The 17,615-nt window shown below is 41.6% G+C and overlaps 1 protein-coding gene across 1 annotated transcript in view; it reads right to left on the bottom strand.

Annotated features, from left to right (window-relative positions):
- The window catches only part of OSBP (oxysterol binding protein), a 43,964-nt gene that overhangs the window by 18,086 nt on the left and 8,263 nt on the right, over window positions 1–17,615 (bottom strand). Inside the window, exons 2-6 of the mRNA XM_075258581.1 lie at window positions 6,238–6,446; window positions 5,903–6,153; window positions 5,476–5,668; window positions 2,931–3,033; window positions 1,254–1,305 (exon numbers count right to left, since the gene is read on the bottom strand). Coding sequence (XP_075114682.1) covers window positions 1,254–1,305; window positions 2,931–3,033; window positions 5,476–5,668; window positions 5,903–6,153; window positions 6,238–6,446 — 808 coding nt within the window. The remainder of the gene's footprint in view (window positions 1–1,253; window positions 1,306–2,930; window positions 3,034–5,475; window positions 5,669–5,902; window positions 6,154–6,237; window positions 6,447–17,615) is intronic.

Raw genomic sequence — 17,615 nt, forward strand, 5'->3', positions numbered from 1 at the left:
TGAGAGACATGGTATTTGTCCATATTTTCAGAAAAACTACAATCAAGTTCTGCAATAAAGCTTTCTGTAGTTCTGTCTATGCAACAGCTAAGAAAAAAGACTGAAAGCAACTCAGAGTCAATTATTAACAGTTTATTATGATGAGCACACCCTTAAATAAAGTAAACTGGGGATCAAAGTAAGCAGCAGAGCGATCAATATACACCTAGTTTGGCATAGTTTCTCTTGACCTCTGCCTGCTTTCATTGATCACAAGATCAAGTTTCCTATGTGTCATCATAGATATTAGGTCAAAAAACAAAAGCATTATTCACAGAGTTGGAAGTACAATTAACAACCCAAAGACATTACATTTAGCAAAATTATTGGATAGTGGTGGTAGGGAAGTCAGGTATAAAAAAAAAAATAAGCTAGTCTTGGAACACCCACAGATGTGTATGAAGAGAAGTGCACACAAATACAGTCACAGTGTCTAGACTTTGATAGCCTTGCAAAATGAACTAATAAAAGGCAATTTTGTATCTACTCCATCACGTGGCAGATCCCTTAGCAACAATTTCAATTCCTAAAACTCTACTTAAGCCTATTCTTTTTCTTGAACTACATTCCCCGTAAAATGAGATTTTGTACCTACCCTCACAATTTACAAGTTCTCAACTTACTATCTTAATGGAAGCAGTCTTGTTCACATCCAGAGACTAACTGATAACTAATCCTGTCCATTATTCGGACAGTGCAAACTCAGTCTAAACAGCCTAAAATTGGCCAAATTTAATCGATTAAAAAGAGTGTACCCACCACCCAAAGCATATATAACTACCACATTACAGAGCACGTCCCAGTGCTAAACATGATAGCTTTTGTTATGTATGTGACTTATGAACATTTGGAGAAAAACTTTGAAGTCTCATGGAAATGAGGGAGTTGGGACGGGCCTTCCCAATAAGCCATGTTCACATGTCAGGCCTGAAATGTGACATATTTAGCTTTGTAAATATACCCCACTGTAGCAAATAGGACAGGAGAGATGTGTGAACTGCGAGTCAGAATAGCTCACTGGAAGTGCCCAGTCCTGAAATAACACTGACAAATTAAAAACTCAGTCCAGATTTTCAGTCTTTGGATGTAAGCAATATTGTTTCCGTTCACTGCCAGTAAGCAGACATCTAACAGTAGAAAAATTTCTGTAAAATGTATTTATAAAAGACTGCACTTCTATCACTACAGCAATTGGCAAAGAGAGCTGCACTCACCTGCTCTTCCATAATATCGCAGCTTGCGGCACTGATGTTGCTACCAGATCGCCTACAAAGAAGAGACAGAAGGTCTCATAAAAGAAAGGTCTGCATATATTTCTTAGAAATACAAAAAGATAAATATGGAACAAAAAATACATGACCGCACTGTTTATCTTAAAAGAAACTATTGCCACTTCTAACATGCCTATTTTAATAAAACCTCTCACTCTTCATGAAATACAAATTCCAGCTTTTGATTCCATCTTCTTTTTAAAGGAGCTGTATAATTACCGTAAAGAGACATACTCCTCAGCTTGTGGATATGGGATATGTGTCACATTGCTGATGGTCCATCTGGTGGGTGCCCCAGCAATGAGGTGAACAGGGGATTGAAAGCACCCATGGTCTCCAGGGGATAGAAGTGTTAGTGCACTTCTGTGTTCAGTGCTCCATTCACTACTACAGGGCTCCCAGGACTTCAATCTACCCTTTAATCACAGTTTCCAACATTTCATGTACAAGGCTCCAACGCAACATTTAACTCCTCCGATGTCACGGTCAATTGTGACAGCTGCATCAGACCAGCATCACTGAGGTAGAGGAGGCTTCCTCTGTGTTCCAATTGCCCCCTGGTTTATTTACATGTGAAGATAATTTTTAAGAATAGAAATTTGGGTTTATCTGTGACCAAGTAGTCCATAATCCATAATAGTTTATATTTGTAGACATTCAGCTACATAATACCTTTATTTTTCTGAAAATTAGTAGGTTTATCAGCACTGCCATTATAGTATGCGCACTGAAGTGAAGTTGTACCTAATTCATTAAAGAGGACCTGTCGTGCTTGGGCACATGCAGTTTTATATACTGCTAAAAAGCCAACAGTGTGCCGAATTCAGTGCATTGTTGGCTTTCCCATTATGTGCCCCAGGGGAAGAGCTATCGGTGCTGTTACCGTTAGCTCTTAAGTGTTAGAAGGGCGTTTCTGACAGTCTGTGAGGAACTCTTCTCTTGACAATAGAGGCCATAGTGCTGTACTGTCAGAGGGGCGTTCCTTACTGCCCAGCGATGACGTTGAGCGGTGAGGACGCCCCCTCCTGACAGTACTCGCCCATAGACTAGTGGGGGGGCGTTCCTCACCGCTCAGTTGGGTGGTAAGGAACGCCCCTCTGACAGGGACATTATGGACTCTAATGTCAGGAAAAGCGTTCCTCACAGACTTTCAGGAACGCCCTTCGATAACGGCACCGATAGCTCTTCCCCCGGAGCACATAACGGGAAAGCAGACAGTGCGCTGAATTCGGCGCACTGTCTGTTTTCTAGCGATATAATTAACACCGTGGGTGCCCAAGTATATGAAAGCTCCTCTTTAAGCAGCATGCAGTTCTTCATAAATTGGGCTCAACTTTAGAATGAGCTCAAATGACCTGGGGAAAAAAAAAAAAAAAAAAGAAAAGGATGAAAGGCGACAGGTGCCCTTCAAACCATTCAATTGCAATAAAGCACAAACCAGTCCAATTTAAATCCATTTTTCGAGGGGGGGGTTAAAGGCAGCTTTTATTTGTCCACTAAGTGGCCAGGCCAGGTTAGGTTTTGTAACCAAAGAAAAAAGTCCACTATAATGCATGAACATAGGGCAGTTTCACTGACTTATGTAAACAAATGACGTTTTACACCTTCAACTCCACTTACTTATGCCCCAGGCCATCTTGGGAAGGACTGCTAATTATTTCAGGAGCATCAAAGAACTCATTTTCATCATCTTCATCACTGAGGTCTCCTTTCCCTGCCGGGTCTAAGGGGAAAAAAAAAAAAAAAAAATCATATATATTATAAACACACACAGCGATTGCTCAGTGTTGTTCTTTGATATCACACGTTATCAGAAGTTTGTATATGCATACACAATACTCGCTAACTTTTGTTCTGTTTCCAGCTATTTTCAGAGGATATATACACATTAAATATGGCCTGTATTACACCAGTAGAAAATCAGCCTTCTTCTGGCACAGTCTACAGGATTTGGCAGTTTGGATTTTTACCTTTTTATCTACTTGTAGCAGGTCATGCACTTTACTACATAATCTGTTGGACCCACACTTTATTCTGACAGGATGTATCATGTATCCTGGTCACGTACTGCTGTGAAAAAGCAAGCGACTTTATACAAATTACTGCTTCCCGACCGCCCACGTCGGCGTGGCATGGGCTCTGTGCCGTGCCAACATTAAAATTCTGACCAATCTAAAATGGGTCTTGGGTCGGCCGCGGGCATCGGGAGCAGGTGTTAGCTACATCTCATAGCGTAACCTCCACTCGGAGCCATGCAACAAGCGGAGGTTTTAACACTTCATTTGCGCTGGTGAAACATCACCGCCGCATCCAGAGGGTTTTGTTATGTTTAATGTCTTCTGGGCACCCCCCGCAGCGAGATGGGGGGGGGGCCCATAAGTATCTTCTGCAGCCTGGGGTCTGGCCAGTGACCCCAGGCTGCTAAGGACCCCTGTTACCTGGTTGATCCAGCTGGGAAGAGAGGAAGCCAGCCAATGCATCTGCATAGTTAACTTCCTCTATAGACTTGCAATACACTGTATTGCAAGTCTATAGTTAGTATAGAACCAGCGATCCTCTCTGATCACTGGTTCTAGTGTGCTTACAGCACAAATAAAAAAAAAGTAAAAAAAGTTTTGTTTTTTTTTAAATTGTGTAAAAAAATTGTGTAAAAAATGTAGTTATGAAGCCTCAAAAATTGCTTTTTCGTATAATAAATGAAAAATATATATATATATATATATATATATATATATATATATAACCCCCCCCCCAAAAAAAAAAAAAAAAAAAAAATTAATAAAAACAATACATATTTAGTATCGCCGCGTCTAACAACCTCAGTTTACACCCACATGTTTTTATTTCTGTGCTCGGGAAAAATTGCACAACAAACTGTCAGATGCATTTTCTCCTTTAACCCTATGCGATTGTGTTAATTTAAGGGCTAAATGAATGTTTTATTGAAAAAAAAAAATGAAATGTCTAAATTTCCCCTCCATATTGTTTCAACTTCTGTGAAATGCTTAAAGGGTTAACAAACTTCCCAAACGCTGTTTTACATTATTTGAGGGGTACGGTTTTGAAAATGGGGTGATTCATGGAGGTTTCTAAAATATAGGTCTTTATAATCCCGTTCAGAACTGAAGTCGTCCCTAAAAAATTAGTTTGGGAAATTTTCTTACAAATCTGGAAAATCGCTGTTGCACTTGTAAGCTTTATAATGTCCAAAATACATTAAAGGACAATTAAAAGATGATGCCGATATAAAGCAGAGATATGGTAGATAATATTTATTCATGTATTTGTGCGATATGACTATGTGTTTGGAAAGCAGAGCATTTCACATTTATGAAATTGCGATTTTTTAAATAAATATAAAAATATTGATCAATATTTACCACTAACATGAAGTATAATGTGTCACGAGAAAACAATCTCAAAATCACTTGTGTAAGTTAAAGTGTCTCAAAGTTATTACTGCATAAAGTGACATAACAGATTTGAAAAATGAGGCCTAGTCATGAAGGTACTTTTAGGCTTGGTCTTGAAGAGGTTAAATTGCCTGTACAGATTAGATTTACATCGTTCAAACCCACTGCCCCTATTCACCCCTGTTACAGATGTGTGAGCAAAAAAGGATTGGCTATGTTGGATTTCATTATGCCTATCCTTTATCCTCAGGATATATAAGCTGCCACCACAGGCGCCCAACAGTGGGTAATTCCCTTTTCCTTCTAAGAAAACGTGTACACTTAGCCAGATCAAGCATGTTCTGTCTATTGTGAATGGCCATCTTTACACCAACTCACCACTGCTATGGTAAACAAGGTGTTTTTTTTTTGTTTTTTTTAACAATGCACTAATTCATAGCGGAGTGCATTTACCCAAATCTATTCATTTTCTTATAAAGGGTCAATATATACATAGCACTTGTCATCACCTACCATCCACCCTAGATGTAGCATATTATAGCTCCCAGAAGCCTTCTGTATCTTCTCTCACTGGCATGCACTACCCTCAACTATACTGTCCTGGTGCCCTGTCGCTCTTGGTTGTATTGGAGCACAAGGCACCAGTGTTGCATGGCAGCAGACCTAGTAGATGAGCCATCATGCTACATTTACAGTGCCTGCGGATACTCAGGCTCAGTCTTAATGGTACAAAAACGCTCAAATCAATTCACCTTTAGGGACCCCAGCACGAGTCTCTGCGGGTAGCACAGTGGCCCCACGGAAAGCACGCTCCAAATGGTTGTGCTGCTTTGCCAACTGTTCCAGTGTCTCTTCAAGACGCAACCTCTGATCACGCTCATATTGCAAAGCTCTCTGCCAACGCTTACTGTGACTCTCTGCAAGAGACATGAAATCTCGACATGCCTAAAAGGGGGGAAAAAAAAGATGGTTGAGAGGTTGAGTTAAAATTTCAGTAAAGTTCTTTTTGTAAAGTCCTTCTGTTGTAGCAAAAGAGAGGAATATCGGTTCTTGGGCAGGAAATGCCCTTCCGATATCAGTAAGCCCCAGTAGAGAGTACAAATTAATAAATAAGGGTGCACAATCTTTTTGGGATCAGTCAAGTGTTTGACTTGGTCAGGGCAGGTTTCTCACACTCACATTTATCATCGCATTAGAGGTGATCCTGAAGAGTGTTGCCCTCTCGTTGACCTGCTTGATCTTTTCAGAGCTGTCTTGAGGAAGGCGCAGACTCTCTAACTCACTCAGAGAGCGTTGCAGGGCAGTTCCATGTTTCGCAATAAGATCATTGCACGTGCCCAGATCTTCAACCTTTCCTGAGAGAGCACGCAGAGTGTTGTGAACCTCTGCTTTATCTGTCTGAGAGGTGGGATCCTCGTCTCCAGAGTCATCTGGAAGTGAGAGACATGATTATTATCCTATTCAGTATCAAGTCATGTGACCTCTGGCAGATCAATGCTCAAAGCCTTACTTACCGGATTCTGCCTGCATCTTGACTGCCCGGGCCTTGGCCAGTTCTAGCGCTGTAATCCACCGCTGACGCTCCACTTCTGAGCTTGCTTTGAGGTGATATGTCTGAGCTCCCCCATTGGAAATTACGAAGTTACAGGAATCTTCCACAGAGATGTTAGCTGTGGCCAGGTTGATTGTGCCACGACAGGTGTGCCGCATCTCTGCCTTCGATCTGTAGACGGCATTACACAAAAACATTTCAATGCAGAGCTAAATATGTCATTACCTACATAGTGTTTTGGATATTCTAAAGTTGACCATATTCATTAAAGAGAACCTTTCACCAACTCTTTTCATTCTTTAATAGTCTTTGCTCCATGGATTCCTACATTTCTCTAGATGTTTCTCTGGTTTATCTGCCACAGTCTAGGCCTGCCCATTTTACTGTAAAGAGCCTATCGTATATACTCGAGTACAAGCCGAATTTTTCAGCACAGTTTTTGCGCTGAAAAAGCCCCCCTCGGCTTATACTTGAGTCAGCAAAAAAAAAAAAAATTATTTTTGTTAGGGGGGGGGTGTCTATGACCAGCCGCAGTATCAATGTATAGAATCTCCCATGAAATAGTGGGGGGAAAAAAAGGGGGCTTTATAAAAAGAATTTTAAAAAAGTTGTAAAATCACTCCTTTCCCTAGAATACATACAAAAGTAGAAAATTACTATGAAACGCATACACATTAGGTATCCCTGTGTCTGACAGTGCCCGGTCTACTGAATATAGGGGATCTGCAGTGCTCCTGTTCCGTCGGGAAAGGGTTAATAGCAGCACGGCAGATACCCTATATTCAGCCAGGCTGAATTCCAAGTGGGGGGAAAAAAAACAGTCCTCAGGCTCAGGGAAGGGGCAGACAGACAGACAACCAAAACACCCCCTCCCCTTCCCCAGCATCTACTGCACCCAAAAACTCAGACCTTTTTAATTTTTGAAATTTTCCAGTAACTGCTGCAATTCCCCCCTAGGCTTATACTCGAGTTAATACGTTTTCCCAGTTTTTTGTGTTAAAATTAGAGGCCTCGGCTTATATTCGGGTCGGCTTATACTCGAGCATATACGGTACTTATCATATTGGGTGCTGAACTTAACAGCACTCTCTGCTCAGGAATGGTAGGAGCTACAGAAAAATTCCAAATTTGTGAGGGGACAGTTGGGAGGACCCCATACAGACATAGTAAGCCATCAATCCCATTAAATTCAGTTGGTTTGACTGATTTTGTTATGGCTTGTGCTCACGCAATACCAAGATAGAAGTCTGATGCATATATTTGTATGCCAAGTAAAGAGTTCAATAGAGTAGTATCGCGCTAGCCAGAAATAAATCAGATAGTTCAGATAGTAAAGACAGGAACACCCGCTAACATTAAGGAATATTTTCTTCCATCAGGGATATCATCCACGGGTTGTAAATGACACAGAACTAAAAGAATTCCAAGGAGCAGTGTCTTGAAGTACAAACAAAAGGAGGACGACAGCGGGGTGACCCTTAGTGGTTACATATGATCCTTGACTGGATATCTTGAGGAAAATTGCTGCTGACCTTAATCCAATATTTCACAGGGACAATAAACTAAATGAATATTTCTTAGATTGGACTCTTCTCAAATAAAATTACACCCAAATGTAAGGAATCTCCTGGCTAGAAGGTCCTAGTCATCAACATCAGAGACTGGCCCGTTTCCTTGTAACAACAAAAAAATACAAAACTTATACCCACAAGTTATCAATGAGCATGGTCCATATCCCAAATCACACGGCAGGACTCTGAAATGTTTGGAACGTTTCCATGTACATCCTCCAATGTGTGAAGGACATTGGAGAAACAACGCAAAAACTGAAAAACAGGATGAATTTATACAGGCACACAAGGTTTCAGCTGGATACCCCCGCCGGAAAACACTGTGGGCCAGACCATAGCTTGTCAGACTTCAGAGTGCTGGTTCTAAATGGGAATTCAAGTTGATGAAATAATTCAGATCATTTACAAAATGACTCAATCTAACACCTGGATTGAAGAGTCCTTACATCAGATGACCCCCAAACCACCCCCCAACTCCTTATCCCCATAACCTCAGTTTTATTAGACTACCTTATCTTACCCACATATCACCTCATGAAGTAATTGCCTTTGCGTAGCATCTTACTGTAATAGGACGTTTTTGTTTTTTTATACAAAACCATAGTTTCTTATTGACGTGATATGACAGGGTTAATGTCTTAATGATCAGTCTATATGTATTTCTTGTACATCTATAAGGGCGCTCACTGGAATGTGCAAGCCTGTCTTCCCTGATGTAGTTAGGAAGACAGAATTCCAGTGAAATAACCCAATAAAGCCTAAGGAGTGACAATATCCCCTTAACCCTGTCTAAGCCTCTCGCCTCTACCAGGTTATAGTCCTATCTACATTGAGCTGATGAGATGCAAGTACATCGAAACGGCCGTCCTCGATTGAGAGACTATACCTGGTAATAATCCCAGCGTCACTGCAAAACAAAGGCCTCTTGGAAGGTCGAGCATGATGCAAAAGGGAGCAACCTTTATTGGGTTATTTCACTGGAGTTCTGTCTTCCCAACTACATCAGGGAAGACAGGCTTGCACATTCCAGTGAGCGCCCTCTATTGGTTTGCTATACTGAGGCAGCAGCTGTTTTCCTAATTACATCATGGAAGACAGATTTGCATATTCTTCCCATGATCTTGTACATCTATAGGCAGTTCACTCCTGTAGTTTTGCCTTTATTTTTGTAAAGTGATGCGGAATATGTTGGCTCCATATAAAAATGTATTATTATTATTCTGTATACTATGCTGGTCAATCTATACTGCGCATTTCTTCAAATTCCTGTACAATAAATGGTCATATTACAAGCTCAGCTCCTCACCCACCCCAAAGGTACTATAAAAACTATATGGCTATTGTCTAAGTTAGTCTGGGCTGGAATCATGAGAAAGAAAGATGTCCAGCACCTCTGGAAGTCATGGAAAGATGGGTATATATCAGCACAAGATATATAATGGGGCTCCCTATCCAGTGAGTGATTGCACCATTTGCAACCACAGCTAAGTATCACCTCTTTTCATTTATTAAACACTTATTATTTTATTACATTCTGGTGTGATTATAGTCATTCTTTGAGTTCACTTTAAACCCCCCCCCCCCAAAAAAAAAAAACAAACCCTGCTTGCCTACACTTACCAGTGTTGTGTTCTCAGTCATTCATTTGTAAATGCCCGAAGAAGGAGCCTCTGTGTTTTGTAATAGTAAGCTTGTAATTTTTCTGGTCAGGCAATAAGGGTATCATATCTACAATACTTTTGTCTTTTTGACACAAAAGTATCAAATATTGCATGCATACAAAAAGTAAAAAACTAGAAATAATAATAATAATAATAATAATAATAATAATAATAATAAAACATACAAACTACAGTGATGTTTTCATAAATTTGTAAGACAAATGGGTGTCATGTTTTAGGTAACGTTCTAAGGGTCAGTTCACACGTGAACTACCCGTGCGGGTTTTGACACGGAGAGAGACGCGGTGCGCCGCGTCTCTCTCTTGTCAAAACCCGCCTGCCGCGACCATCGCGGTCGCGGCTTTCCCCTCCGCTGACGGCTCAAATGAAAGAGCCGACATAGGAGGGAGCTGCCGCGGGCGGAAGCCGCGTGGCTGAGCCCGCGCGGCTTCCGCCTGAAGAAAGGGCATGTCCTTTCTTTTCTCCGCTAGCGGCAGCCAGCCGCTAGCGGAAAGAAAAAGCCTGGTGGTCTACATAGACCACCATTGTAAAGGGGCGGATTTTGAAGCGAAATCCGCTGTCAAAATCTGCCCCTTTGTTCACGTGTGAACTAGCCCTAATTGAGGGCTCATGCGCACAGAGTTTTCGTGTGAGGATTCTGACGTGGAACTCACGTCAGAATCCACGCGGAAAAAAAAGCCTCCAATTGACTTCAATCAGAGCCTTTTTTCTGTGCAAATGTTACATAGGTGTAACTAGCAGGTAGTAGACATAGCAGCTGACATGGGTCTCAACACTGAGACCTAGGGTGCAACCAATGATGGCTAGGAATTGTGGAACACTGAATGTGCCTCCAATACTTTACTGGGATTTCATAACAGCTGCATGTGACATCACTGGTGAGCCAGCTAAAATCATTAAACCCATGCCCTCCTCCTTGTGTCTGGAGATTTCAACCATGTCTCACCATCATCATTCCTCCCAACCGCGGTCAGGGTGTATAATCAATATCACTTCGCACAGAGAACTAAATAATCCGGAAGTTTTTTCTTCTCTTTTAGTTGCTATGACTCCTAGTATCTGTTCTATCTGCTATTCTGAACTCGAATGGGTTCTTTCTTGCAATATATATTGTTTACTATCCATGCTGCTGTAACACATTGAATTTCCCCATGGTGGGACTATTAAATCTTATCTTATAATTACTTTTTTTTTTTTTTTTGCTGTGATGTCACAGTGATTTACATAGTGATTTTTTTGTATAGGCATTATCCCATTAGTTTGACCTCATTATAGGCAATATCTTTATTAAAATATTAATGGGGAATTTATTAACATTGGTGATTCTTACCCCAGCCTTAATTCTCCCTGCCAGGTGCACGGACTCACTAGTTACTGAAAAGACTGTGGCCTCTTAGTAATTCTAGAGAGTGAAGATGTGCCTGGTCGCAGACCTATGCCAGCCAGTGGCTAGTGTAGATTGGTGGAATAGTGCATGCTAATGTTCTGGCTTCAGTTATAGTAAGTCGGGTGCACGACCCGCCCAGATTCATGTCCTGTTCTGCCCACTATCTAAAAAAGGGAATGGAGACAGAGGTGAATTTTTGGCCACAGGTGCAAACCCCTCAGTAAAGCTGGATTCACACTACCACCACTGTCCGCTCCGGGGTTTCCATCATAAACTCCAGGGAAACTGAACAGAGGACGGCTTGCCGGAGGTCAGCTTTAAAACCCAATCATATAAGTGGGTTTTTAAAGGTGACCACCAGTGTCGTATGTGGCCTCTTGACCTGGAAACCTGCAAAAAAACAGAACAAAAAAAAAAAAAAAGCTGTTTCCAGGCGGAGAGGCAACATACGGACACCAACGGTCACCTTTAAAAAGAGAGTCGAATAAATAGGTGTTAAAGCTGGCTGCCAGCAAACATGACAGAAACCCTAGGGCTGACACCGGCGGTAGTGTGAACCCAGCCTTATTGTGGGCCATTGTCTGTGTTATCACTCTGTGTAAGGGAGATCACGAGATAACTGTACACTTTTCAAGTTCTGAACTTGATGCTTGGTAGAATGGCGTAAGTATTCTTACATCACAAGTAAAGGGTTAATGCTGGAGTATCACCTACAGGCGTTTCCAGGGATTCCTCTTACGTCTCGGTGACAAGCTGCGATCTCTCCAGTGTGATAAAACTGGGTCAGCCTGTGGTGTCACCCTGCACAGAGTGCCAAGACTGGAAGGCTGCAACAGTGTACTGTGTATAGACACCTTATCTCTTCCTGCACCCACACAAAACATCTGAAACAATAAAACAGGGGACACAACGGAGATGCAAGTTTCTTAGGGCTCGTTCACACGGAGTAAATGCGGCGTAATCGCACACCGTAAAAAAAAGGCGGCGTACACGCGCCGTAAACGCGCCACAATGCGCAGCGCGTTTACTCCGTGTGAACGAGCCCTTACAGTGTTAAAAACGAAACTTTTTCACTCTCCTTGTTTGTTACTTCAGTTCCCATGCAGAAAGAAGAGACACTAAGATTACAGAATAAAATCTTCATCACAAGATGCCCACAGACACTAGCAGACACAACCTGCAGACTTCAGTTAACTGGTTGACAAATTACTGTGTATAGTGATGATGACAACATCACAATAATAGAAGATATCAAGGCAAACAAGAATCGGGCATGGTGGATTTGAAAATGGCAGCAGTTCATCTCCCCCAATACATATCCATGTTCAGACAAGTCAAACATTCATGAGAATAAGGGCTGGAAGTCATAGCTGCAGCTGTCGGACTATAGGGGTCTGCTTGTGGTCAAATGATACCAACAGTATAGAATAACAGACATTGTGTAACCTCGTGGTGAAGACCAGTGCAAGCAAAATACTGTTACTCCAAAACAATGCAAAATTATAGTAAAATATTTTTGCTTGAACTGAATGCTTCTGCCCTTGTAAACACATGCTTTTCTACTGATTCTTCACAATTTAGGACATCTGATAATTTAGTCGTTAGCATATTCTGTAATTGAAGACTTCACACAGTAAGGGCTCGTTCACACGGGGCCAGTAGGGCGGAATTTGGACGCGGAATCCGCCTCCATACAATAGTGGTCTATGTAGACAGCTACCGTTTGTTTTTCCGCTAGCGTTTTTTTGCTGCTAGCGGAAAAAAGAAGTGATATGACCTTTCTTGAGGCGGATTCCGCCTCAGGGAATCAATACAAGTGAATGGGAGTCGGAAACCGCCTCAAAAAAAACGCCAGGTGTTCTATCAAGGTCCATTCACTTGTGCTGGAGGGAAAAATCGCCTGGCAATTTTTGAGGCAGTTTTTACAAAAAAACGCCTCAGTGTCCAAAAACCACTTCCTAATTCCTGAAGCGTATTTTTTTTCAGTACCAAATTCCGCAACCCCCTATTCACATGTGAAATAAGCCTAAGGCTAAATGCACGACCCCAGCCGCCGCCTTTTATGACATGTCGGGGGAACCGTATGAAGTGGTAGGCCTCAATAGTTATACAGTGATATTCCCAAGACATTTGTCATGCAGTCTACGGGACAAAGGATGTAATGATCATGGATTCAAGCCCCATATATGTTAAAAGTTATTAAAAGAAAAAGTTTAACACACATATATTCAAATAAATGTCTGAAAATATTTATACCATACAACAAGCCCCAAAATGGTTTAAAAAAAAAAAAAAGATCAAAACAGCCAAATCGCCATCTAGCTCCCCCCAAAAAATTTAACAAAGTGATCGAAGCGTTGAACATTCCTTCAAATGATATACATAAAAACTACATCTTGTGTCGCAAAAACATAAAGATAAAAAAAAAGAAAAAAGCCTTACACAACTCCATAGAGGGAAACATAAAAAGGTCGCGGGGTCAGAATATAGCAACTAAAAGAAGTTTTAGCATTTTGTTTTTGTACTATTCTTAGTTTTGGATTTTTGTATAGGTAATAAAGCATAACAAAAACTATATAAATTTGGTATCTCTGTTTTCGTGCAATAAAACATAAGGAACAGGTCAATTTTACTGAACACCATAAAAATAAAACCCTAAATTCACTATACATACATGGAAGACTGTTGGGAGTAATGGTTTCCGTGCTGACAGTGTCCCTGCAGTTATTAACAGATTTACATAAATGGATAGTACAGATGAACATAAGGAATAAGGAACTTTGTAATACATCTTATTAAGGAGATCTGTTTCCTTCAGTTCTGACTGCTTGTATAGATTATATTGATTTCCTCAAAGTCTCATGTATTAACCTGCACTATTCATTTCTACAAAGTTTATAAGTGGAAGTACTCATTAAATAACGACCTCTTAGCATTATAATGCTGAGGCAAGTGGACTATTATTTACTTCCATTAATGTGAGCTTTGTACTCCTCTGTGGCTAAAATAAAAAACTCTTCTAAAATGAGAAGAGAAGTATTTCTACTTTTCTGGAAAAAATGTTGAGTGATCTCTGAATGGGTCATAGAATAAAAATGGGTCAGTTTGCTGGCTGCTAAAATCACAGCTAGCACATGTTGTAATAGGACATGTTTTTCTGTAGAAACAGAATGTCTTATTGATCTGATATGAGAGGAATAATATCTTACAATCGGTCTGTATATAGTTCTCGTCCAATTTCCGGGTCATAGTAATTTTATGGCCAGACACACACACAGTCCAGTAAGCCCCTCTCCCCCCTCCCTATATGTAGTATAAAACTCTATGGTCTACTGTGTTAGTTGGCTTCAGTTGGGATTGTGAAGATGCCAAACAACCTTTGGAGCATGGGATGGAGAGGACCAGCTTCCTTATAGGAATCGGCAAGAAATACAGCGCTCGCCCAGGATAATGGAAACACCTTTTATTAGCACAACGCGTTTCTGGAAAGTGCAAATTCTCCTTCAGTGTGAAGAAGTATCTTCTTGTGTTCTCAAAAACCTTGGGAGGTCATTGAATGAGATGGGTGTATATTAGACTATGATATCCAGCAGGCGCTACACACACACACACACACACACACACACTTCCTGTGCCCTATCTAATCCATTGTATATACATTATGTCTTTTCATTTATTTAACACTTATTATTATTATTTTATTAGACTCTGGCGTGATTATAGTCATTCTTTGAGTTAACCTATTATTAAAAAAAACCAAAACATTGGCTTATATGCCTGTGTGTATGGAGCCTTACTAATCTACCTAGAACCTAAACATGTTTTTATCCAAATGAATTATTTTCACTGAATAAAAGAAAACGATAAATAAATATTTCTATTTCTACAATTTTCAAAACTTTTGCTGACATTTGTTTGCAGCCCGTGAATAAAAAAAAAAAAAAAAAAAAATCTTTAGAGTCAGCAAATGTCTTACCTAGGAAATCCTCTGCAGGATAAATACATTTGCTGCAGCGATACAAGTTTCTGTGGGCGGTTTCTACAATGTGTCAGACTGTATAGCTCACTGCAAACATCTATCTAGAAAGTGGAGAGGAATGGAAATACAAAGTTCACAGGTATACTAAGAAATACATAAGAATATATACAGGGTCTGATGTGGCTCTGTAGGGTTACGAGGTGCACGGCTCATGGAAACTTCTGGAGGTAAAGTCGTTATTTTTCCTAAAGTGAAGTTACGAAAGATGCAATTCATGTACAAGGAAGTGGAACGTTCTGCAAGCAAACGCACAAGGAGAAATGAAATCGGAAAAATAGTAAAAGCAAAAATGTTAATAGCTGGGCTTCTGGGTGAGGGACTGCATTAACATGAGGAGCTGTATATCTATAGAGGAATATAACTGACACTCTGTATCACAGCCTCCCTAATCTCCCTACAAGTATGAATGAAGTGCATACACAAATCCTCCTGTGTAGATACTGACCTAGTAACATAGCCTTGTACTGTCAGATGGGGCATTCTTTACTGCCCAGCGATGATGCTGAGCTCTAAGTACACCCCCTCCCCCCAGTACAAGTCTATGGACTGTTTGGGGGAGGAGGCAAGGTGAGTGGGTGTTCCTTGCAGCTCACCGATGATGTAGACTGTCAGAAACGCCCTTCTGACAGTGGGGAGAGATCAGTGTCGAAACTAACGGCACCGATATCTCCAGCCCAGGGGCACATAACAGGAAAGCCCACAGTGCGTTGTCGGCTTTCTAGTGGCATATAAAACCGCATATGCATGAGTAAATGAAAGGTCCCCTTTAATGTGAGTCACATTAAAGGGACTGTTTGTTCTTATTTTTTTTTACCTTCCCCGGCCTTCTGCCATTATACTAAAATATCGTGCACAACCCATTTACACATTCTTGCAATTTTAACATTACAGTTGTATTGCTTGGGTCCTTAAAGATGAGGCAAAACCTAATAAGTGTATTATGTTTTTATTATATAATGTATTGGTTCTCAAGGAGAGGCATCTACTCCTGGGGGTAGGTCCAACTATCCTCAGGGGTATGTGCCACAGTGAAAGTCTCCCCTGCCTTTAATGGTAGTGTGTGAGGTTCGCCACCCCCAAACTACTATTAGGCTCAGGAGCCCAAAGGGAGGTGAGTAACACGGATTGTCATGTTTTTTCACCTCCCCAGGGCTTCCGCTAATCATACTCAGAGGCTCTAAAGATACCCCAGAGCATAATCATAGTTTGTGGCTGATGAACCTACAAAAGATTGGGTTTGGCCAAACTCAAAAGGGTTAGAAAATCTCTTTGTATTTGATTTTAATTGTATTAAAATTAAGTTTTATTTTATGTTCAATTATACTGTATGGAGGGTACCACTAAGGGACATTATACTGTGAGCAGGGGCCGCTATGGGACATTATACTGTATAGAGGGTACCACTAAGGGACATTATACTGTGAGCAGGGGCCGCTATGGGACATTATACTGTATAGAGGGTACCACTAAGGGACATTATACTGTGAGCAGGGGCCGCTATGGGACATTATACTGTGTGCAGGGGCTGCTATGGGACATTATACTGTGTGCAGGGGCTGCTATGGGACATTATACTGTATGGAGAGTGCCACTAAGGGACATTATACTGTGAGCAGGGGCCACTAAGGGACATTATACTGTGAGCAGGGGCCGCTATGGGACATTATACTGTGTGCAGGGGCTGCTATGGGACATTATACTGTATGGAGAGTGCCACTAAGGGACATTATACTGTGAGCAGGGGCCGCTATGGGACATTATACTGTATGGAGGGTGCCACTAAGGGACATTATACTGTGCTCCCGGGCTGCTATGGGACATTATACTGTGAGCAGGGGCCACTAAGGGACATTATACTGTGAGCAGGGGCCGCTATGGGACATTATACTGTGTGCAGGGGCCGCTATGGGACATTATACTGTATGGAGGGTGCCACTAAGGGACATTATACTGTGCTCCCGGGCTGCTATGGGACATTATACTGTGAGCAGGGGCCACTAAGGGACATTATACTGTGAGCAGGGGCCGCTATGGGACATTATACTGTATGGAGAGTGCCACTAAGGGACATTATACTGTGCTCCCGGGCTGCTATGGGACATTATACTGTATGGAGGGTGCCACTAAGGGACATTATACTGTGCTCCCGGGCTGCTATGGGACATTATACTGTGAGCAGGGGCCACTAAGGGACATTATACTGTGAGCAGGGGCCGCTATGGGACATTATACTGTATGGAGGGTGCCACTAAGGGACATTATACTGTGCTCCCGGGCTGCTATGGGACATTATACTGTGAGCAGGGGCCACTAAGGGACATTATACTGTGAGCAGGGGCCGCTATGGGACATTATACTGTGTGCAGGGGCTGCTATGGGACATTATACTGTATAGAGGGTGCCACTAAGGGACATTATACTGTGAGCAGGGGCCGCTATGGGACATTATACTGTATGGAGGGTGCCACTAAGGGACATTATACTGTATAGAGGGTGCCACTAAGGGACATTATACTGTGCTCCCGGGCTGCTATGGGACATTATACTGTGAGCAGGGGCCGCTATGGGACATTATACTGTGAGCAGGGGCCACTAAGGGACATTATACTGTGTGCAGGGGCTGCTATGGGACATTATACTGTGTGCAGGGGCTGCTATGGG

Source organism: Leptodactylus fuscus, chromosome 10 (assembly GCF_031893055.1).
Source record: "Leptodactylus fuscus isolate aLepFus1 chromosome 10, aLepFus1.hap2, whole genome shotgun sequence".
Classification (NCBI taxonomy): Eukaryota; Metazoa; Chordata; class Amphibia; order Anura; family Leptodactylidae; genus Leptodactylus; species Leptodactylus fuscus.